Source organism: Rhinolophus ferrumequinum, chromosome 4 (assembly GCF_004115265.2).
Source record: "Rhinolophus ferrumequinum isolate MPI-CBG mRhiFer1 chromosome 4, mRhiFer1_v1.p, whole genome shotgun sequence".
Lineage (NCBI taxonomy): Eukaryota > Metazoa > Chordata > Mammalia > Chiroptera > Rhinolophidae > Rhinolophus > Rhinolophus ferrumequinum.
Genome location: NC_046287.1, coordinates 7164923 through 7188499, shown reverse-complemented (window position 1 = coordinate 7188499; position 23577 = coordinate 7164923). Strand labels below are relative to the sequence as shown.

Below are 23577 nucleotides of genomic sequence, written 5' to 3'. Positions count from 1 at the left end.
AACCAAATGCCTGAAAGCAAAATATCGTAAGCTTGCTTTGTCTGTTCAGAGTTCCGGCAATGACGTGTGAGGGGAGAGAACAGTGTTTCGTGTTCTACTGCCCTTTGGAGTGAAACGTGTTTGACAGGGGATTCAGTTCAACATGACTGAAAATATTAATTATGCATCTATGCGTGGCTAGCACTGCCCAAGGAAGCGTGTTTGCTCACGAACAGCAAAACCTACAGAGAAAAGGCACACTGTTAATTACAGCACCGGGCAGGTGGAGTGTATCCATCTTACAAAATCCGATCAGCAGAGAAACTAATGGAAGCAAATGGACTCTAGCCCAGGGTCAGACCATATGTTAAGAGCAGGAATTGCCTTGGTGTGGGGAGCACAGGGCGTCACTGAGGAGGCCGGAGGGACCAGAGAAGACTATTCAAGTGAAGGAGGACTTGAGGTGTCCTTCAAGGAGCCTGCAGAACGGGGACGGGTGGAGCTGTTGGGGGAGGGTGTTTCTGAATCATTAACAGCTCAGCAAGAGCAGTTCAAGCTGATCCAACCGGAGTCTGGAAATATTGCCTAATTATTAACTAGCAGGTCAAAGAACAGAAAACAAACCTCTGGTGTCACTGCCAGGCTTCCATCTGGCTGTGAGACCACTAGGAGGCCCTTTAAATTATGGCTCCTGGGCAATGAAAGACATGACGTTTGCTTAGTAGATCGGCAAAAATAATTTCAGCACCACCCAGACTTAGCAAGGATGCCAAAAAGAAAACATTCAGGCATATCTGATGAGAGTATAAATTGCGTAACCCTTTCAAAAGTAATTCTGTGGTGTCTCAAGGGTAACTAAAATGACCATGTCATCTGTTCACCTGGAAATTGATCTTAAAGAAATATTCCAAATGGGAAATAAAATGTCAAAGATATTAACTGCAGAGTTATTTCTACTATTTGAAATGGGGAGCTGCTCGGAATACCAACAGAGTAGTCAAAGTAATGAAAATAGGTATGTAAAATCATTTTTCACAATGGAGTTCATAGAGGTTAAAATGACTTTCAGTATCCACTGTTGGTGTGAGTGTAAAATGGGTTCCACTTTCGTAGAGAACAGTTTAGCAATATCAGAATTTAAAACCTACACTCCTCTGATTCAGTTCTAGAAACTCAGAGACGGAAATCGTACAGTTAAAATACTTAGCGTGTAAAAGACTGTACTGATCCTAAGACGTCTCTTAATTTCCTTTTTTATGTTGCGTAATATGCAATATAGTTGATCCTTGAAAGGAAGGACGGTGCAATAGATATTGTCGATAGTCCCATTTTCTAAAGAGGAAACATAAGGTCATAGGGATGGAGGGCGTCACCCACACTGGCCCTAAATTCACACGCCTAGCAAGCAAAGCCAAATATTTTATTAGTGTTCCATGATGCAAGTGGTGGAATTTCCCAAGGCGAATGCAGTCATCTTGTTTATATGAAAAACCTGTTTGTTTAGGTATAGAACTCTATTCCTGGAGGCAAACCAATGAGGTCTGGGGAAATTAAAGCTATTCTTTCCTGTAGAATAATAGATAACAGGGCTACCACTGCATTTGCGCAGAGGGAGAGGTAGGGAAGAAGGGAGGGAGAGAAATGATGTGGTGGTCACCTAACCTGTGTGAAAAACAAACAAAAATGACTTGGAGGCAAGTACAAGATGCAGTGGATTTGAATGCTTACATTTGTAGTGAGGACGGTGAGAGATCTATTCTTTATAAGCATCGCATATACTTGGAGAGCAGGTTCTAACAAGGAGGTGAGGCATTATTATCTCACAGCAAAAGTAGTAATTCTCATTTCTAAAAGTTATGTGGACTTCAGTGGGTTTCACAATAATCGACTGATTAACCGATGTAAATATTTAGAACGAGTTACAGCAGGGAGAAATCAAGGCATATAAATGAACGTCCGACGTGCAAAGTTACTCTGCAGAAGGAGAGATTGCTCAACAAGGAGAAGTGGCCTGCTGTCAGATGGCTGTACCCAATAGTAACCTCAGTGGACACGTATTATAACTGTTCTATTATTTATCAAGGGAAATGTCTGCACAAATTCAGTAGTTATATGACAACTGTGCCAAGTGCAAGACTGTATGAGTCAATAATATATTTCATTTTGCATCTTAAAACCCTCCCTCTCAGTGGCTCATTATCTGATCCCACAAGGAGGATCCACTTTTTTCTGTGCCTCAGTTTCCCTATCTGTGATATGGACTGAAAAGCTCTGCCCAGACCAGGACCAATCAATCACTTCTTCCCGTTTATGGGCATTTCCAAAAGTTTATCCCTACTTGGTCTTAATTTTCTCTTGATCCCATATCTCCCTCCCGTTACCGGAAATTTACCTGCCCCTTTCTAGCCGAGTATCTTCAAAGAGTTGACTACACAAAATGTTTCTACTTCTCATTTGTCACTATTCTTTCTTTTCCCCCTTCCTCCCCTCCCTCCCTTTCTTCCTCTGTTTTGTTTCTCGAAAGGAGTTGGTCCAAATTTAAATAGGAAACCAAAATGAAACATAGTGACTCCACTGACATAAAAGTACTATTAATTAATAAGAAGTTGTTTTCTTTGTATGGCCCTTTAGGGCTTTTCAGGGGCCTCCTTATCACCATCTCCCTTGATCCTTAAGATATCCCTCCATCTTTAACCCACAAACCTCTACAATGCCACCAAAACGGCTCTCATCAAGGTCACCGATGACCTCCCTCGTTGCGGTCTTTTTCCTTGACCTCTCAGGAGAAACCAATTCTGCTGCCTCCCGTGTGGATGAGACACACATTTGGCTTGTTCCCATAATGGCGCACACTTGTGTTCTCCTTCTATTTGTTTGGCCATTTCTGTTCCTCATCCCCCCGTACTGGCTTACCCTCTTCTTCTTCAACTTCAAATGCTGGAAATGTTCAAAGCCTCCTCCGACGCCCTCCTCTTGCTCTGCTCTCGTCATGCCATTTCCCTCATGGCCGTGGTGCCAACTGTGCTCTCCCTACTGATAAACAGATGTCTCTATCTGTGTATGTCTGGCACACGTCTGTCAGTCCAGACCTGGGTATCCATCTGCCTTCTTCGTCTCACCACTTAGATTTCTCACGAGAGCTCATACCTGAGATGTACAGATCAGAATGTGTGATCCTCCCTGATATCTGTTCCTCCTGCGTTTCTCATTTCATGAAATGCCACCAACATTTACTGAGTTGCTTCAGATAGAAATTTGGGATTCATCTCGATTCCCCTTTCTCTCATCTAATCACAAAATCCTAAGGCGTCTGCCTCAAAAATGTATCACAAATCTGTGCTCATCTCTCCAACCTCACTACCATCCATTCCCCTAGTCATAAGCACACTCATTGCTTCTCTGGCCTTGCAAGGCCTCTTTACTGACTCCCTTGCTTTTGTTCCCATCCCCTCACCCCGAAATCCATTCGAACATTCAAATTCAATCACGGAATCCCTCTGTTGAGTGAATGAATGAATGAATGAACGAACGAATGACCAAGCAAACAAACTTCAATTAATGTTACCATCATATCCAGACTCTTTCCCAGGACTGACAAGGTTTCTAACCAACCTTCAAACTCTTTTCCTAACAAGCTCCACCTCACCCACTACACTGGCCCTCTGGTCCTTCAAGCACGTGAAGCTTCTTCTGCCTTCAGTGTCCTCTCACACATTCTTCCACCCTTTCCAGCGCTGGCTCCTTCTCATCCATCAGGCTCTCTGCTTAAATTTTGTCTCCACAGAGAAACTTTTCCTAATTATGTGAAGAGCTACGATAAATCCACCTCCATCATCTCTTTATGCTCTATCATTGCAGCATCCTATTATTTCCTTCATAGGAATTATTATAACTCGTAGTGATATACTTATTAATTTGTTTACTATTATCTCCACCATCAGAGTATGAGCTCCATGAGGGCAGAAATCAGTTTAGTTCTTCACAGTGAAAGGTGGTGAACAAATATGGATGGATGGATGGAAGAAAGGAAGGAAGAGAAGTAGGGAGGGAAGGAGGAAGAGAGGAAAGAAAGAAAGATGGATATTGTCAAACTATGACATTAGAAAGTGTATGCATCCCTAAAGTGGGGGAGGGTATAATATTAACTCAAAAGTTCATTTGTTTTTCTTGAAAATGAAATTTTAGTATCAATATTTTCTGTACATTTGGCTGTATTTTTATATACACATCAATAAATCATAATAAGTTTTTCCTTAAAAGCTACTAATTTCTTTACAAATGTGTTTTTTTTCATTCAAAGTGTAAAATGAATGACTTTCCTGAGAAGTATTTTAAAGAAATCCCTTCTCTGTGTTCTTTTATTTGTCCTAAGACAAAAAAGTCAGGGTGGGGCTGCTAGAGTGGGATGGATCCCCTATCTTGACCATTACAAGTCGGTACCAAGGAGTTCGAGGCAAAACCAGGCACAGCTCTGCAGGTATTTCTGATATTTTGCATTAGTCATTATAAATAATTCATATAAAAAGGTGGAGCACAAATAATAAGAAAACAGAATATGAAGCATTGTATGTTTTTGAAATGCTGCTGGAAGGAAATTCATTTTCAGCCACAACACAATAGCACTTCACCCTGTGACACATAGTTGGCTGGAAGGACAAGTAACTGGCAACAAGAAGCTTATATATTCTCAGAGCTACCTGCTGTGGACATTCAGGCCTCAAACCTGATAAAATCATAAGCCTGTAAGGAAGGTACTTTTTAATTTCTTCTTTTCAAATAGGAGAAAAAGGGGGCATATGATTTGTACCATTTTAATAGTGGGTGAAAGAGGCAAGAAATCACAGGGGAAAGATTTTTTTTTTTAACACACATTTACTGAGTACTAATGCATGACAAGTATGGTGTGGGGAGGCGTGGGGGTGCAAAGATGAATAAAACATCGTTCTTTCTCTTCAAAGCAAAAAACACAGACTAGATAAAAGGAAAGGAGAAAGGAAGGAAAGAAGGAAGAAAGGAAGGAAGGAAGGAAGGCAGGAAGGGAAGAAGGAAGGAAGGACAGATAAATGGAGATGAATAGATTTGACAGATAGATCCAGCATAAGGAAATGATGAATGACTGAACACAGTCCCCAGGATAAACAAAGTAATAAAACTGAAAACTGAAACAAGGAAGAGTTAAGGAGATTCTGATTATAAATGGGAAGAAATGAACATGGTTCGTTAATTTTATCTGTATCACAGTTACCTGGTGAAATATCAATAGGTTTTTCCTTTTATTTCAACGTACAGAATTTTTTTAAAATTTATTTTTCAATTACAATATTAGTTCTGGGTGTACAACATAGTGATGGGATATTCACATACTATCTTACAAAGTGATCACCCCGATAAGTCCAGTACCCACCTGATACAATACACAGTTATTACAATATTATTGACTATATTTCCTATGCTGTAATTTACATCCCCTACACAAAATTCTTATAGTGAATGAATAAAAAATGAATGGTGAAAAACTGAAGCCCTTTGCTCTACATTCAGGAGCACGACAGGGCTGTCCCCTATCACCTCTGCTTTTCAACATAGTGTTGGAAGTCCTCGCCAGAGAAATCAGGCAAGAGAAAGAAATAAAAGGCATCCAAATTGGGAATGAAGAAGTGAAACTGTCACTCTTTGAAGATGACATGATGCTATATATAGAAAACCCTAAAGACTCCACCAAAAAGCTATTAGAAACAATCAACGAAATCAGTATAGTTGCTGGCTACAAAATCAATGTACAAAAGTCCATTGCATTCCTATATACAAACAATGAAATCTCAGAAAAAGAAATACAAAAAACAATTCCTTTTGCAATTGCAGCAAAAAGAATAAAATACCTAGGAATAAACTTAACCAAGGATGTGAAAGACCTATATGCTGAAAACTGTAAGACATTTTTAAAAGATATTGAAGAAGACACAAAGAAATGGAAAGACATTCCATGCTCATGGATTGGAAGAATCAACATAGTTAAAATGGCCATATTACCCAAAGCAATATACAGATTTAATGCAATCCCCATCAAAATCCCAATGGCATTTTTTAAAGAAATAGAACAAAAAAATCATCAGATTTGTTTGGAACCACAAAAGACCCCAAATAGCCAAAGCAATATTAAGAAAAAAGTACAATACTGGAGGTATCACACTCCCTGACTTGAGCTTGTACTATAGGGCTACAATAATCAAAACAACATGGTATTGGCAGAAAAACAGACACATAGACCAATGGAATAGAATTGAGAACACAGAAATAAAACCACATAAATATGGACAGATAATTTTTGACAAAGAAGCAAAAAACATACAATGGAGAAAAGATAGCCTCTTCAATAAATGGTGCTGGGAGAATTGGATAGCCACGTGCAAAAGAATGAAACTGAACTGCTACCTGTCACCATGTACCAAAATTAATTCAAAATGGATCAAAGACTTAAGCATAAGACCTGACACAATAAACAGCATAGAAGAAAACATAGGTACTAAACTTATGGACCTTGGGTTTAAAGAGTATTTTATGAATTTGACCCCAAAGGCAATGGAAGTAAAAGCTAAAATAAACGAATGGGACTATATGAAACTTAAAAGCTTCTACACAGCAAAAGAAACCATCGACAAAATAAAGAGGCAACCAACTGAATGGGAGAAGATTTTTGCAAACAGTGCCTCCGATAAGGGGCTAATATCCAATATATACAAGGAACTCATGAAACTCAACAACAAAAAAACAAACAACCCAATTGAAAAATGGGCAGAGGACCTGAAGAGACATTTCTCCAAAGAGGACACACAAATGGCAAATAGACATATAAAAAAATGCTCAACGTCACTAATCATCAAAGAAATGCAAATAAAAACCACAATGAGATATCACCTCACCCCAGTTAGAATGGCTATCATCAAGACTAATAGTAACAAGTGCTGGAGAGGCTGTGGAGAAAAAGGAACCCTCATACACTGTTGGTGGGAATGCAGACTGGTGCAGCCATTATGGAAGGCAGTGTGGAGGTTCCTCAAAAAATTAGGAATAGAATTACCATATGACCCAGCAATCCCTCTCCTGGGTATCTACCCAAAAAATCTGAAAACATTTATCCATAAAGACACGTGTGCTCCAATGTTCATTGCAGCTTTGTTTACGGTGGCCAAGACATGGAAACAACCAAAATGTCCTTCAATAGATGAATGGATAAAGAAGTTGTAGTATATATATACATGTATATATATATATATATATATATATATATATATATATATATATACGCAATGGAATACTATTCGGCGGTAAGAAAAGATGATATAGGAACATTTCTGACAACATGGATGGATCTTGAGAGTATAATGCTAAGCGAAACAAGTCAGACAGAAAAAGCAGAGAACCATATGATTTCACTGATATGTGGTATATAAACCAAAAACAACAAAAGAACAAGACAAACAAATGAGAAACAAAAAATCATAGACACAGTCAATAGTTTAGTGGTTACCAGACGGTAAGGGGGGTGGGGGATGGGAGATGAGGGTAAGGGGGATCAAATATATGGTGATGGAAGGAGAACTGACTCTGGGTGGTGAACATACAATAGGATTTATAGATGACGTAATACAGAATTGTACACCTGAAATCTATGTAATTTTACTAACAATTGTCACCCCAATAAATAAATTTTTTAAAAAAGAACAAATATACAAACAAACAGAAAACTCCATCACCACCAAAAAGATGACCTTCATGACAGATACTCTTCCTGGGGTTCCTGTTAGAAGTCACCATCTCACTTTATTTCCTCATGGCATTCACTGGGTGTAGGTCACTCTAGCATTGTGGGAAGGGCTTATGTTCTTGATTCTTAGGATTTTCCTAAATCATAGAATTTCAGTGCTTTCAGGGAACCTGGACACCCTGCTTTGACAGGTGGGCACAGCAAGGCCCTTGAAATATGTGTGACTGGCTGATGGTCACTTAGTCACCGGGTGACAGAGCAGAGGAGGAATAACACCAGGTCTCCAGGGCTCCAGCACACTTCTTCCTCGTGGGACAGTGACTGGATTTTTCTATACCTTCGTGCCCGTCAGTCTTCTCTGCTCGGTCAGGGCTTGCTGTGTCCTAGGCTCCTTCTCCATTTTGCTCCTACCGAGCTCTGGTCTGCCGCGTCCCGGCCAAGTCCCAGCGAGATGACACAGAAAGCCAGACAAGGATGAAATCATCGTCTTTCTCTATTATTGTGCTAAATTGCTTTTTTCCTACCCATGACTAGGCAGTACTTTCTCACAGCTGGGGATGAACAAATTCAAAAAGATGTTCTCAAATACATGGTTTCCAAGACAGAGGCCACTCAGTTTTGAAAATACAAAGTGAGCATTTTTGAGTGATTGCACGGCTCATAAAAATGTCTCTGGTTAGAAGCTCGTCAGCAATGACTCACTCTGTGCGAGGGTCCCCTGTGGAGACTTTAGTCACCTCATGTTAGGGAGTTGAGGCCAATTTTTCCTGCTGAGATGGAATAAATGGTTAGGAAGTGTTAACTGATGGAGGGCACCAGACTCCCATCCAGTGAAGGGAGAAATATTTCTTTAAAGATGCCCTCCTGGTCAGAAAGATTGAGTGAACTTGAAGACTCTAAGTATTTCTCCTTTCTGTCAAGGATAAAGTGTCCCTTTGCCCCACAGGCATACACTTTCAGGAGTCAAAACTTCAAGGTCAAAATATGTCTTCTATGATAGCAAGCAAATGTCCCTGATGAGGAAGAAAATATAGTTTATTGGAGTTCAAAGATGTGTGTCTAATGCCCATGACATGTTTTTACAAGATAAAACCTGATTCAATGAGATTATACAAAGTGCTTAAGTAGATACTTAGTATATGATTTTTAAATTTGCACCTGTAGCTACCTTTTAGGTACATTTGGGCTCAGGGACCTTTACAAAATTTTTCAGTTGTACAATTGTGTTGTAGTTCAGGCCACAGAAATGTAGCATGAGGCAAGCTTCGCTACCCATCCCCAAGCCAAAAGGGGTATTTTGTTTGTTTGTTTCACCCGCCAGCCCAACCCCTGAAATGCTTCAAGGAGCTGTGTTCTCAAACTTTTAGTTGTACTTTTCAGGACCTGGTGTCTCAGAAGGTCGGAAATAGGTCCCGGAATCTACCACGGAGGACAAGTCGACACAAGTGACTTGTGGAAAATATTCTGAGTGACGCGCTGTCATAGAGCTACAATTGATGGGCATGCCCGGGGCGCAGTGGCTGTCTCCACTCACTTGGCTTCTAAAGAATGGTTGTGACGGTTCCTGGAGCAGGAGAAAAGTCAAAACAAGGGGACTGTTTTTTTGCAGGGGCCAGTCTTCATTCCTTGAAAATAGGGAGACAGCGAAGTCCCTCTTCCCCCTTCCATACTCTTCCTGAACGGTTCTCCAATGAGGGCAAAGGAAACTCAAAGGCTAGGATTCCTACAACGTGTCCCACACTTTACATTACTGATTTCTGGAAGCTGCAACAAGTCTCTGATGTTGAGATTATTATCGCTCTCTTTATAGACAAATGAACACAGAGAAGTTAAATTTATATTCGTCATTCCAGGGAAGAGAAAAATGACTGCATTTCAAATGACTATATTATGTTATGTAAGCATCTGAAAAGGACTTTCATTTTACAACATCTCTAGCCAACAAGGATATAGGCTGTTGTCACTTACGGAGAGTTATTTGAGGAACCTTGATTTGTTTTAAGTGATGTCAATTACCTTATATAGTACACAGTACAGGCAGAAGCAAATGTTTGTTTGGAAACAACTTTCTCCAAATTCTCATATCTCTAGACATACTGTAGACATACACGTCACAAACTTGGCACTAGAATGAAAGCTCCAGAAGGGGATGTGTATCCCCACCCAGCACCTATGGCAACATCTGACACATAGTAGGTGCTTAATATTCCAGTCCCATATGGATATACCTAGGCCATCTACCTCCATAACCCCTTTCTGGACTTCTAATAGCCCTCTAGATGGATACCCAGACTCCTCTCTTGCCACTCTTCAATGTAGACCCTAGAAAACAACTCAGGTAATCTTTTTTATTTTTAAACATGAGTTGGAGGTTACTTCTCTGCTTAAAATCCTTCAACAGCTTGTATGTCCAATAAAATCTGTCCTTACTTTGGCAGGCAAGATCTGGCCAACCTGTCAACCCCACCCCAACCATGACCACCGGCCCACATTCACCAAACTTCCAGTTCCTTAAAGGAATCAGGCTCCCATCACTTCAGTCCTTTACACAGGGCACTTTCTGCTTTCAGAATTTTTGGATCTTTCCATGTTCCCCTTTTCTTCTTTCTCTTCCCTCCTACTACCTGGATACTGTCATTTATGCTTCGTGTCATAGCCTAAATAGTACCTCGGTAGAAGAGCCTTTTCTAAACCCCCTCCAATACTGCCGAGCTAGGTTAGGCTCCCCCATCCCAATTTTGTAACATCCCACCATTGTAGTAATAAATAATCATTTGCACGGTTATTTAGATAACATCTGCTTCTTTACAAAGATGTGTGTTCCACAGGGATGTCACCTGTGTGTTGTGTAAATTGCTGCTTCTCTAGTGCCTTGTAAAACACGCTGTGCATTTTGAACCTTCGGTAACATTGTGGTCAATGAGTGAATGTACTGATGCACTGTCCCAACGTGCTGACGAGAAGAGGGTAAACAACTGTGGAAAGTGTAACAGAACTGTCAAGAATATAGGGAAGCAGGGACATGAATTATGAAACATAAGTCAAGGGCCTGTTTGTTTTCTGACACTTGATAATGAGAACTCTTTCAACAGATGGAAAAGCAAAGCATACGAGGACTCTGAGCATCGTCTTATGGAGAGCCCAATGATGACACAGCCTGCTATCTGCATTCCTGTAACCACTCCTGTGTCAGACTGTCCCCGTTAATATTGGAAGGGACTGAAGAAAGGAAGTTAGCTGGTCTGAATATTATTTTCTTTTGAAAACCAAGTATATGGGATGGTTTATCAACAGACAGTCCGTCTGAGTGTCTCTGTGAGCTGATGAGATGGTTTCAGGCAGAGAAGCTTAGAGTCCATTCTTTTTAATCTAGGACCACTTTTCTCATTTCAGACCTTGGAGCCCAGAAGTAGACAGGACTATAGTGGGTCAAAAAAGAGGAAGTAGAGAAAAGACAGATTCGGAGATGCACCTGGAGGTTAGGCTGACACTTGAATGAACAGTTAAGGGCCTATGTCTAATTTCACAGCAAAAGCGTGGCCAGGGAAGAAAGGTACACAGGTCGTCAGTGACCAGCCACATTCTGAAACTGCCAAAGCTACATTCCCACCGACCCTTCTTTCCCGAGCTCTAGACTCTTAAGTCTGATTGCCTATCATATGAGTCCTTCCAACAGGTTATTCAAACTCAACACATCCAAAAAGAGATTTGCCATCACCCACCCCCACCCTTCTTTTCTTCCAGCCTTCTCCACTTCCATCAATGAACCTACCAGTTAAACAATTTCCAAAGCCAGAAGCCGGGGGTCATTGTTGGTTCTCCATTCTCCTTACATGATATGTGGACTCAAGTCCTCAATGCCTGTTGTTTCCCTAATTAAATGTCCTCACTTCTCTCGTCTCCATTGCCAGGGTCCTTGCTGCCATTACTGCCGTTATTGTCTCTTATTTGAGTAAGTGTTATAGCTCCCCACCCAATCTCTTTGCCGCCAGCCTTTCCACACTCCCATTAGTTATTTGCAAGACTTACAAAAATGCTCTGTAAAAACACATCTCTAATCATACTACTCCCCTGCTTAACACTCTTCAATGACATCTTATGGCACCCTTTACCTGTTAGCAGCAGAACCACTTAGCACGTTGATTTGTATTTACTTATTTACACTTCTCTGAGTCTCCCACTAGGCTGTAAAACATGAGTTAGGTCTGTGTCTTGGATTCCAGCACAATGTCTGGCTCAATAAATTCCAGTTAAAAGAGTGATGCTTTAGGAGATGAAAAGGATTTTAAAAATGCCTCTTCAAATCTGGGCGTATTCAAGAGGAAAAAGATATTTCTCGAAGGATTAAAGAACCCGAGAAGGAAAAGAGAAAGAAATACTCATGGAAGCAGAGAGGAATTAAAATGGGTGGAAGCATCAGTGAATGGGGGAGGGGGCAGAAGAGGGCAGAGAGGGACTGTAACCCGTTTTAGCCTCCCTGTGAGTTATAAAGCTAAGCTCTTCTCAGAGTGGCAGGGAACAGAAGTGCGACAGCAGACTCAGAGCTTCGGGAGAAGAAACAGCAAGGTATGAGCCAAGGAACAATTCAGAGTGTTCACGGATACTTATAAGAGTCAAGACATTCTTTTATTGGCTCCACGTTAATCCCTGATAAGGCCTGTGGCACTGTCATTATGTAGCCCTTTCACAGCTACTAGGGAGGCGTGATGCGTTTTCAGAACGCGTATTAGAAATACGGCAAATGGAATACTAAGAAACGTGGGGTAAAAGATATATGTCAAAGTACATAATAGCTGAGGAGGAATTGCTGACATTAGGAAAGAAAATTTCAAAAAGATTAGAGGAAAGCAAGGCATAATCTCACGGCCAGAGTATATCCAGAAAGGGTTCCAGTTCCCATGCAGACCTAGGCCAGAAACTTAAAACCTGGGGACTCAGCTGCTGCTTTCCAACTCTTCCAGTCGATGACTGTTACATTGGAAAAGAAGCCAGGGCATACAGGGAGGGAGCAGCTGGTCACGCAGATGGGATCAAAGCTCAGGAGCTGGTCACACAGATGGGATCAAAGCTCAGGATTTGATATTCTAGATTTCGGCCTATGACACCACAGGTGGGGGCTCCTGGAAAGTGACAGTGTGTATCACACAACTGGGAAGGCTTCAGGCAACACTTGAGCACAAGGGAATTATTTTGAAACTTGAGATTAGGGAGGGACACTGTTCAGCGAAAACACAAACCAACAAAATTGTAAATAAGATCACAGGGAAGATATCACATGGCAGAGAAAGACGGACAGAAAAGGATCTTCACAGTTGATGGAAAATTTGGTTTAGATGGCTATATTCTGACATGTCTCCTGACATACTAATAGATACATATTTTTTTAAAGGCTAAATTATTCTGACATGTCTCATGACATGCTAAATAGGTATATATATATTTTAAAGGCTAAATTGACTTTGGGCAATCCTCTATACTAGATACCACTCTCTGAAACTGCAGTCGCTCCTTAGCATAGTCAGGGCTCTGAGGGAACCCACAGAGAAAGTGACTTGCCTGAGTCAAACCCAGAGTTTCCCACTGTCGTTCGGCCATGTACATACTTATATGACATCTGCCCTGCTGAACAACTGGGGGACACTGACCTTCCAACAGACCAATTTAGAAAAACCTGGATCTATACCAATGCACAATGTCTTGATCATAAAAACCAATCAACAACACAAATAAAAAATTCCACAGAACTGAAAGTACAGGGAAACAAAATAAATATGAAACAACAGCACACTCATAGGAGATAAATATTACCTCCATAGATAAACCAACACTCTGGAGTACGGGATTCAGGGCTGGAGTATAACAATATAATGATATATTTCAGGTAAAAGAAACAAATGAAATGTAATGGTCTCAAGCAGCACTGCATATTGAAGAAGGTAAAAGGGAAGTTCACAAAAGTGGGAACGGGACTGTGGTGGAAACAGCTAGGTGATGAGGTAGGAGGAAAACAGAAAAGGTGTAAGGGGACGCTCACAACTGCCTGTCAGAAAGATGTGCGGTAAGTGATCTGACTTCCTGGAGAATCCTTTTGATAAAATCAGAGCGTATGAAAAGTGTACACCTTGGTTTGCTAATAAACAGAAGAAGAAGTAAGGAATGGGATTTAGTGTCAGTTTAATTTCACTAAATATGGGAAGAGTAGTTGGTCATTTAGAAATATCAGAAATCTGGGGAGAAAGCCACATGCTCATAAAATCCAGCCTCTCCGTAATCCCACCAGAGACGTTTTAGAGGAGACTTCTTGGAAGGAAGGTTACACTAAATAATCTTTAAATCCCTTCTGAGGCATTAAAGACTGCCTCTGACATTGTACAGCCAGTGGAAAGGATTCCAGAGGTGGCCAATATGACAACTGAGCTAGAAGCAACATTCTTTGGCTCTCTGACTATGCCGGAAAGAAACCAATACCAGTATTTTATGTAAGTTATCGTATTTAAATCTGACAGCAGTCCCATGAAAGAGATACAATCATCATTTTACAGAAAAGGTGAAATGCTTTTACATGCCAGAAGAGATTAAGCTTTCCAAAGAAACTTGGCTAGTAAGAGGGGAAAGATGGTAACAGCCTACATGTAAAACTAGAATGGTTAAATAAACTAGGAAAGATTTACTCAATGGAGTATTTAAAACTTTTTAATACAAAACTATAAAATGGAAAAATAATTTAGAATAAGGTGTCAAACATGCATAGTAGAAAATCTTGTATTTAACACGATTAAAATATTTGCACAGAAAAAAGACTGTAAGAAAATACATAAACACTAATCAAATAAAACAGAAGCTGACCCTGAAATAGTGTCAACAAGTGGAGTCCACGGGCAGCCCCGAGAACAACGTGAGATATAGTTCAGTTGGCAGAGTAGAGAAATAAAGGGGATGCCCAGGGAGACCCCGAGAGGCTCAAAAAACAGTGTAAGCAGTTTGGCTAGTACAGGAGATAGAGAACGTAATTCAGGGCAGAATAGGGTAAACCTTCTATAATGAGGACAGCTGTAATTCTTTTAATGGTAAGTTGGTGAGAAAATCATAAATTGGTCATGGGTAAAATGTCAGAAGACTCAAAATAATGAGCAAAAATAATTATGGAGGTGTGGCTTACTCTGGAAGTCATACAACCTTTTCGGAGAGAAGTGGCAGTTGTAGACAAGAGTAAAGTAATTTCTTCTGCATGAATATTTCAATTAGGCAGCTGGGAAAATGTGGGTAGAAAAATACCAGTGTTTACTCTCAAGTTCTTAGAAGGATGTCTCTGTCTAGATCAGCTTTAGGGAAAAGGGGTCTGGATAAATGTGCTCAAAGCACAGAAAACGTCATTCATGTACATACACATACATTCCGTAGCTGACTGGTCTTCAGTTGTATGAATTTTATAACATCCTGGCGAATTGTATAAATATCCTAAGTATAATGTTTTGGAATTCAATCTTTGACTTTCCTTTTTCTGTCTCACACTTTCTCATCTCATGTCCTCTCCCATGTTCTTTTATATTAAAGAAAGAACTGCATATTAAAAAAAGAACTATAGGTATACATATGTATATATACATATACATATGTATATGTATACATGTACATACACGCACACAAATTATATATAATTTACTACAGCTAGTTTAGACCTTCATATCTATGAGCAGCCATAGACAACAACAAAAAAGAAAAAGAAAAAGAAAAAGAAAGCAAGCAAATGCTTGGTCAACTCAGCACAAAGCATGCAGGCCTGTGGGTGTGGAACTAAGTATAGTAACTGACTGCCACCTGTCCATTGCACATTCTGGAAGAGTAGGGACCATGCCTGTTTTGTTTACTGCTGGAGTCTCTGCACCAGGACAGTGTCTCGATAAATATGTGTTGAGTGTGTGAGTGAGTGAGTGAGGGAGTGAGTGAGGGAGTGAATATTGCAAATCCAATTATCTTTCCAGACAGCTCGAGTCCCACTGCCTGACATCTTCCCTCAGAGCGCCAGTAATCGATCCTTCTGGAAATTACTACATTGCTAGCCTGAACGACTACTGAACACCGGCTTCTACACATTATCTTTATTACTGGTTGTTTGCTGCTGTGTTTTTCCATTTAGAGAGACACGCTCCTCAAGGACACTTAACATATGTATTTTATTTCCCAAAGCTCTTGTTACAGGGCACACGGCAAATCTCGATAAACATGCATGCAATTAAATGATGACCTCCTACTCTGTGACATTTCTAAACATTTCCCCGACTGAACACGTTGTATTAGGATTCTAGAGTGTGGTGGAAAGAAAAGGTGGAATTAAGTGTCAGTTGAGCTGGATGTCTAGCTCTGCCACTTCAGTGCTGGAAAAGTCACCTAATTCTGCATCAGTGCTTTGAAAATGAAAATATTAACACGAGCAGCAACAGTAGGTATCCACTTATGTCAAAGAGAAGACTGTGGAACCAAATGGCATAATGTATGTGAAAGAGTTTTGCAAACTGGAAAGCAAATATGAGCCCTCTGTTTACCCATTTAAATTATGAAACTGACATGGCAATGCTACAGATGACAGATATTGCACATGGCTTCTTTTCTGAGAACAGCTCTGGGGCAGAAGCATGAGGTGATGAGGAAAAGAATCTCAGGCACAACGTGCCAAACATGCCCCAGCCATAAATCACAGACCGTGTTCAACACTTGTGTTTGGAGACGTTTCTGGGCACCTGTCACCTACACCCTTTGACACGGCTGCAAGCATCTTCAGACCCATGAGAACGCTTACCAGACACGAGCTGCTGTCCAGGCAACCCCACGGGAACCATGCCCAAATTGTTCATGGCGGTGGCCCAGGCTGTGGGATCTGTCACGGACATGTTGAGCCGGGTTGTGTCCATCGCTATACTCCCCAAACCATCGGCGGCTGCAGGAAAAACAAACAGACGACTCACAGTCAATAGACAAGGGTGTTTATTTTAAAGGAAATCCCTTTTCTAGAAATGTGAGGCTTCATTTAGCATAGTCCCAAACCACAATAAAATACAGCACTATAATCTACTGCAATGTTTTCTTCAGACATAAACATAAAGAGTGTCCAAATACATCCTGGGAGGAAACTTACTGACGGGGAGTTTATGTTATACACAGAATGCCATTAAGGAAGTACCCCTGGACAAAACGGAAGGATCGCTTAATCCTCCCAGTGAAACGGGAGTTAAGTTCCAAGACAGAGAGGTAAAGCAGGAATACTCTCCTTGTAAAACAAGTCAATTGGCTTAGTAGACCAAGAATAAATAAATTCATCTGTTTCTGAGTACAATTCTGGTGCAGGCCTACCTTTTAACTCTTGACTAGGATCTCTAAAATAGTTGTCAAGTCATGAAACCGGTCCTGGCTGAATCTACGAAGTGTTACCTTGCAACAGATTCCCTCCCTTACAAACTCTTTCCATCCTTACGTTAAGGAAATGCAGGTGTCGGCCTCAAGTGACTTTTCTAAAATAGTTCTTATACGCACAGGCTTTCATCACAACAAAATAAATAAATGATATTAAAAATGAATAGTACAGAGCCAACACACACACACACACACACACAGACACACACACACACACACACACACACACAGCAAAATATGTCCAACCTGACTCAATGCTCTGACATTCCGTTGTTCCCCAGTCTGGTTTCTTTAAGGATCCCAGGCTTTGGAGTCAAACGCATACTGTCATGGCTGGGCACGCTTTCCCACTAAGAACTCAAAATGACTTGTGTCCTGGGCTGGCCACCAACATTTACCTGCAGCCATCATCTGAGGAAGGTGCTGGGGACACTGGGTGATACTGTCAACGCCACCTGCATCTACTATTGAATTACGAGCATCCTGGGGCTCAGGAGCCAGAAGGCTGAGTGTACCGTTCCCACGGAGGTCATCCGACTCTGGAAAAGGGAAAGGAGCGTGGTGAAACACCGTAACAGTAAACTGAGGGTGTCTTCAAGGGGGGGACAGCTGTCTGGTTAAAAACAAACAGCGAAGAACAACATTCAGTGACAGGCGCCGCAGGGCTCTGCATCCCGTGTCTCAGTGCGGCGTCCTGGCTGCAGGGCCCCCTGAGATGGTGGGTCAGCTCCTCACTCACCCAGCGCCCAGCAGGCTGAATGCACAGCCCATTTGTCAGAGCAGCTGGGCCCCGGCCGTCTGCAGAAGAGACTTCACGACCGACCGACTGGGGCTTATCAGTCCCTGCACAGCCTATTCCACCCACGACACATCAATGCAGAGGGCAGGCTCCGGGCTAAGTGCGATGTTTTTAAAGTTAAAAAATTAATTGATGTTGTTATTTTGGAAGATGGTCGATGGTGAAATGTATTCAGAGAGGGATGGAAAGTAGAGAAGAGGAAGAAAAAGCAAGAATCTATGCACCACGAGGCTGGGAAAGATGTGTACCCAAACTACAATAGTCTGGGAAGGCAAAGGGAAAGAATGGTTTGCTGCTCATAAATGAAGATCTAGAGGGTGTTGGGGCAGCAAAGAAAAAGCATTTGGTAGATTTTTTCTTCTTTTTTTTTCAGTTCTATGGAATGATAAATTGAACTGGCCACGATTCTCCCTAGAATTGTACAGCATATATAGATGGTGCCAAAAAAAATGTGTATACATTTTAAGAAAGGAAAAAGCTATTAAAATTGTTATACTCATTACATACCAATAACAAAAGATGCATACAAGTCACGTTTGACTTCTGCAATCATAAGAGATGGTCAAAGTGGTTACCATCAGCGTCCAGACACCACTTCTGATTACAGCGAACTACTTCTTAAACAACGTTGACCAAAGTGTCCACTTGCATACATGTTTTGGCACTCCCCCCCGGTACATACACATTTAAGAGATGTTATCTATGTATTACTTTTCAACGTTGAATTGAATTATGGTAGCGATGTGTAGTATGAATTCGCTCAAAAGATGGCATTGATCAAATGAATGCTAGCGTCATTCATTGTATTACAATTTTAATATAGTTTTTTTCCTTTCTTAAAATGTGTATACTTTTCTTTGGCACCATATATATATGTGTGTATATATATATATATATATATATATGTATGTGTGTATATATATATATAAAGTTATATCTATCTATCTATCTATATATATATATATAACTTTTCAAAGCACATTTCTACCAAAAACAAATAATAAACATTAAATAAAGTTGCAAAGGGTCCCTCCATATCACACTATTTATAAAATGCTATGCCTTCTCTCCATCCTTAAAAAAATGCAAACACGTAACATTCATACATACACATTTTAGGTACACTTCATCAGTTCAAAACTGGAAGGTAAAATATACCACGCTTAGGTGGGTGATGTGAGAAGTCGGTCTTTTAAGTAGATGTGATGTAACAACTGAATTTAAATATTTGTTTTTACTTAGGTATAAATTTAGAAATGTTTCTAGGCCATGTTTCTGTTCATGGATATTTTAGAATTAGGTGTGATGGTCTGTTTGTCAGTGTATCCAGCAGAAAGTCTGGCCCTTTTATAGTATACTCTTTCAGTTCTTTGATTCTTAGGTGCGAGAATCAGGAACCCTTTGAGCACTGTACTGCCAAAAGAAAAAGATATCGCCAGTTGAGGGTAAGGTTAATTCAAATGGAAGCTCAGGTTTCAATATTTCAAGGACGGGCAGACAATGAGCGAACTGCTTCCATGGTCCCTACAAATCCCTAGCCCTCTGCGAGTGGGGCTCATGAGAGAGTGGGAAATGTTTTCCAATCGTCTGACAGGAAGAGGAAACCTCTGCATCACACAGGAGTGAACGGTTCCAACTTTGGGAGCACACTGTACTCAGGACAAAGATTTCATACCTTGCAGTTAAACTCTACTACCCAAATGAAGTCAGAACTGGCATCAATTATCTCCGGGAATGGCTACCGTCAGACAAAGGGATCCTCCCCATACGAAACAAACTCAGTAACATAAATATGCAGCTAACCTAGATATCTGCCCTTCAGCTGGGCACACACCAGCAACATTTCTGTGATGGGACAGTGACGCACCTTCTATCTTTCAACCTCCAACCACTGAGAACACCGAAGTAGAGCGAGTCTGGAACGTGTTCATTCTTTTGCTCAAATCGCCGTGTGGTACAGCCCTTCAGATCATCGCAAGGTCACTATTTGTCTGTCTTACTTACTCCCCAAATGAAGTTTAGTTGTCTGGCTTCCTTATAGTGCAGGTTCTACCCAGACGGGCCATAATTATAACTTCTTTTCTGTCCAGGGAGTCTGCAGTTCTGGAACATTCTATCAGAGAACATCTCTTCACTGTGTAGGCCTCGTGACTTGTGCCTGACTGGCCTTGTTTCATCTTGCCTTGTGCGACCGTGTTGTAGGGATGGTGTGAGGTCTCCTGGGCTCGGTAACTACCTGTCCCAGTGGCAGTTTTCACCTTAGAGATCATGGTCTACAAAGGGGCATCAAGTGCCCTGAAGGCCCGTCGCTTCTACCCACATTTTTCATGCTCATCTTAACAAACCTCTACTATGTTTCATTAAAAAAAAAAAAAGCATCACTTTGCTTGTAAGATGTGGTTTGTAAACCTGACTTATCCCCTAATGAGACGCAGTGACTTTCAATTTTTTATACCTCTTGAAACTCCCAATCCAATGGTTTCAATGACACACAACTTCTTGTGGCTACCATGTCCCTAGAATGGTGACTCTAACGTAAGTTCTATCATATCTTAGGCATTTCTAATCGTCTCAAGGATGCCACGCAGCTCTTTAAAAAATTGACATTGAGTTGATCACTTGGCTTGGAAGAAAGGCGGTATTTTAAAATAATTACTACCTAGTAATTTATGAAGAGTCGCAAGAGCTATTTTTATTTTCTCCTAACATCTATTGTTTCTATTGAATACCTGCCTCTTCAGCTGATTCCAGATCCCAATGCCTAATTTATCATTCAAATCAATTTCTCTGCCTTAGTTTTCTTATTTATAAACTACAGAAAAATTAATATTCTTAATGACATTTATTCACACACAGAGATGTGGGTAGTTAAAAATTATAGCTAATAAAGCACTTGAAATTGTGGTGTAAATAATAATTATTTTATTTGGAAGTGTGCTGTTCCCATTAAGGTACCCTGGGATCTTTGTGTTCTGCTGGATGATTATGTAATTAATTCTAAAACGGTAACACTTGATATTTCTACAAGTAACAGTTGCCCTAGTTTTCTGTGCCACACCTAAATTGTAGCAGAATATTGCTTCATTTTCCACAATTCCTTTATAAAATAACATACTGTAATTTAAAAGATGTATGAATTGTTCTAAGTTTTTTCTGCCTATGCAACTACAAAAGCTTTCAAGAAATTCATGACCAATTGTGAGATTAGCAGTTTCCATTCACAACTTTTAGTGAGTTAAGACCATCAGTCAGACGTGCAAGATGCCAAGATAACAGTACAGCTTTTGTCCAGGGTTCATCTGAAATTTAACCTGTTCTTTGTTAAGGTACAAAACTTCATACCCAACTTTATAACTGTTCAACAAGATCTATTTATGCTCAGGATTTCATTGAGCTATGGCAATGAGGTAAATAGTTTTTGAAACTCACCAAGTCTATAAAAACACTATTTGGCCTAAAAAAAAAACAAAAAAAAACAACGCACAGGCTTCTCCCACTTTTAATAACACAAGTTTTTGTAACTCTGTTCAACTTTTACAGTCACACATACACACACAGAGAATAATAAAAACCCATTGGTAACTGTCCACAAAACATAGATTCCTACGAATGGGGGTGAAGATGAGTTTAAATGTTGAGAATTCTTTTTCTTAAAGAATGATTTTGTTTAATGTAGGGCCTTAGGTTCATTAGGTTCATACCTACTGCAGTGGAAAAATAATTATAGTGAGAAAATCAGATTTATTAATGCCTTGTTAAGAGTTGATTCCAAAGGAAATTTATTTAATATGACATCTGAAACTTCCTTATTTTATGAAAATTATTCATTAGCATTATCATGGTTTATATGTATTGTAAAAAAGAAAAATGTATTCCCATTCAAGGTTCTACTTTCTTCTTTTATCACTAAGAAAAAAAATCTCTCTTTGGTTTTCATATAATCAGTAGGATACTTTCTTGAGGTTTTGAAAATGTTCCATACTTTAAAACGATACAGAATATTGTTAAATAGATGTTATTACTTATGTATTAACTCCATAATTGTTAAGCAACTGTATATGAATAATAACGGGGACATTTCTGCTTCCTGTAATGTTAAACTAAGTAATTCAGACCAACACTCCCCCTGACAAACAACTAGAAAAGCTTAAGGTCTTTCACCAGTTTTATAAAGTTTTCGCTATTACCTCTTCAGACACAAAAGGATCCCAAAAGACATACTCTAATTACTGTAGAGGATTACCGAACAGGTTTCTAAGGATACTGGGCCCTGGTGAGCGCTGCGTCTTTTGTTTTTCTGATCTAGGAGATAAGGGGAATCTGCAGGTTTTGAGGCAGAGTGGAACTGTTCTGCCAAATGTGGTACAAGAGGGTACCGTGGATTAGTGCTTTGAGGAACGAGGGAGGGAGGGAGGGAGGGAGGGAGGGAGGGAGGGAGGGAGGGAGGGAAGGAGGAAAGCAAAGAAAGAAAGAAAGAAAGAAAGAAGGAAGGAAGGAAGGAAGGAAGGAAGGAAGGAAGGAAGGAAGGAAGGAAGGAAGAAAAGAAAGAAAGAAAGAGTCTTTAATTGCCACCCAAGAGGAAGGGGATATCAGAGAAGATAAATGACTAGGGCAGATGTCCAGTGGTTCACTGGAGAGCAACACAGTGCAAATCCTTCTCAGGCGCCTCTCAGAAATGCCAGTGAAATCTACATCGGTGCTGAATTCTTTGATAGGAGTAATTTTGGGGTGGGGGGAAGGCTTTAGAGGAGAGAGCTTGAAGAGGATCATGAAGAGGCAGCTGACAATGGTTACCTAAGGTACTCCATCATAAAGCATGATAGGGTTTTCCAGTCTGTTAAATACAGTCATGTGTCACATTAACGTTTTCGTTACTGGCAGGGCGCATATGTGACAGCGGTACACCTCACAGCCTAGGTGTGTAGCGGACTGTGCCTTCTAGGTTTGTGTAAGTACATGCTCTCATGTTCGCACAGTGACGAACCTGCCTAATGACACACTCTCACAACACATCTTCGTCGGTCACCAGAGCATGACTACATGCTGGATGTCGGTTACTAATGATAGAAATCTCCTGATGAATGGGAAATAAAAGAACTGAGGTTTTGAAGAAGAGATTTAGATTAAGTGAGATTTTATGAGGAATTAGATTTTACAGGAAATTTTTGATGAGAGAATTGTACACTAGGAATATTAGATCAAATAAAGTTAAAGAGATCTTTCTCAGTGATAGAAACATCACCTTTTCAAAACGGTATGAGCAGAGGCTAGAACTGAGCAAAGATCAATTCAGTCAGGGCTGAACCTGATAACACTTTTTATCAAAGCCATGAAATCAAAAGGCCTTCTTTCATACCTGACCTGCTCCTGACATATTTATACAATCACTCAACTCTTTTAAAAAATGTCACGAATTGACCTACAGCAGAGTGCAGTACACCTGGGGAGAGGTGGTATTCCTGTTCTATGGAGTTTTTAGTTTATCCTTTAAAGCAAGAACACAAAGGGGATATGTGCTCCCTCCTCTGTGCTCCCATGGCACTCTGTACCTTTCTCCATACTAGTGTTTGTACCATCATGTTCTAATTGGTTGTTTACATCTATGTCCCTAATAAACAAGTGTAGA

The 23577-nt window shown here is 40.4% G+C and overlaps 1 protein-coding gene across 7 annotated transcripts in view; it reads right to left on the bottom strand.

The window, feature by feature from the left end:
• The window catches only part of ENOX1 (ecto-NOX disulfide-thiol exchanger 1), a 504034-nt gene that overhangs the window by 168504 nt on the left and 311953 nt on the right, over nucleotides 1–23577 (bottom strand). For all 7 annotated transcript variants that reach the window (XM_033105019.1, XM_033105016.1, XM_033105021.1 and 4 more), the window contains 2 exons: nucleotides 17551–17691; nucleotides 16542–16679 (listed from right to left, as the gene is read on the bottom strand). In XM_033105019.1, coding sequence (XP_032960910.1) covers nucleotides 16542–16679; nucleotides 17551–17563 — 151 coding nt within the window. In that variant the 5' untranslated portion in view covers nucleotides 17564–17691. The remainder of the gene's footprint in view (nucleotides 1–16541; nucleotides 16680–17550; nucleotides 17692–23577) is intronic.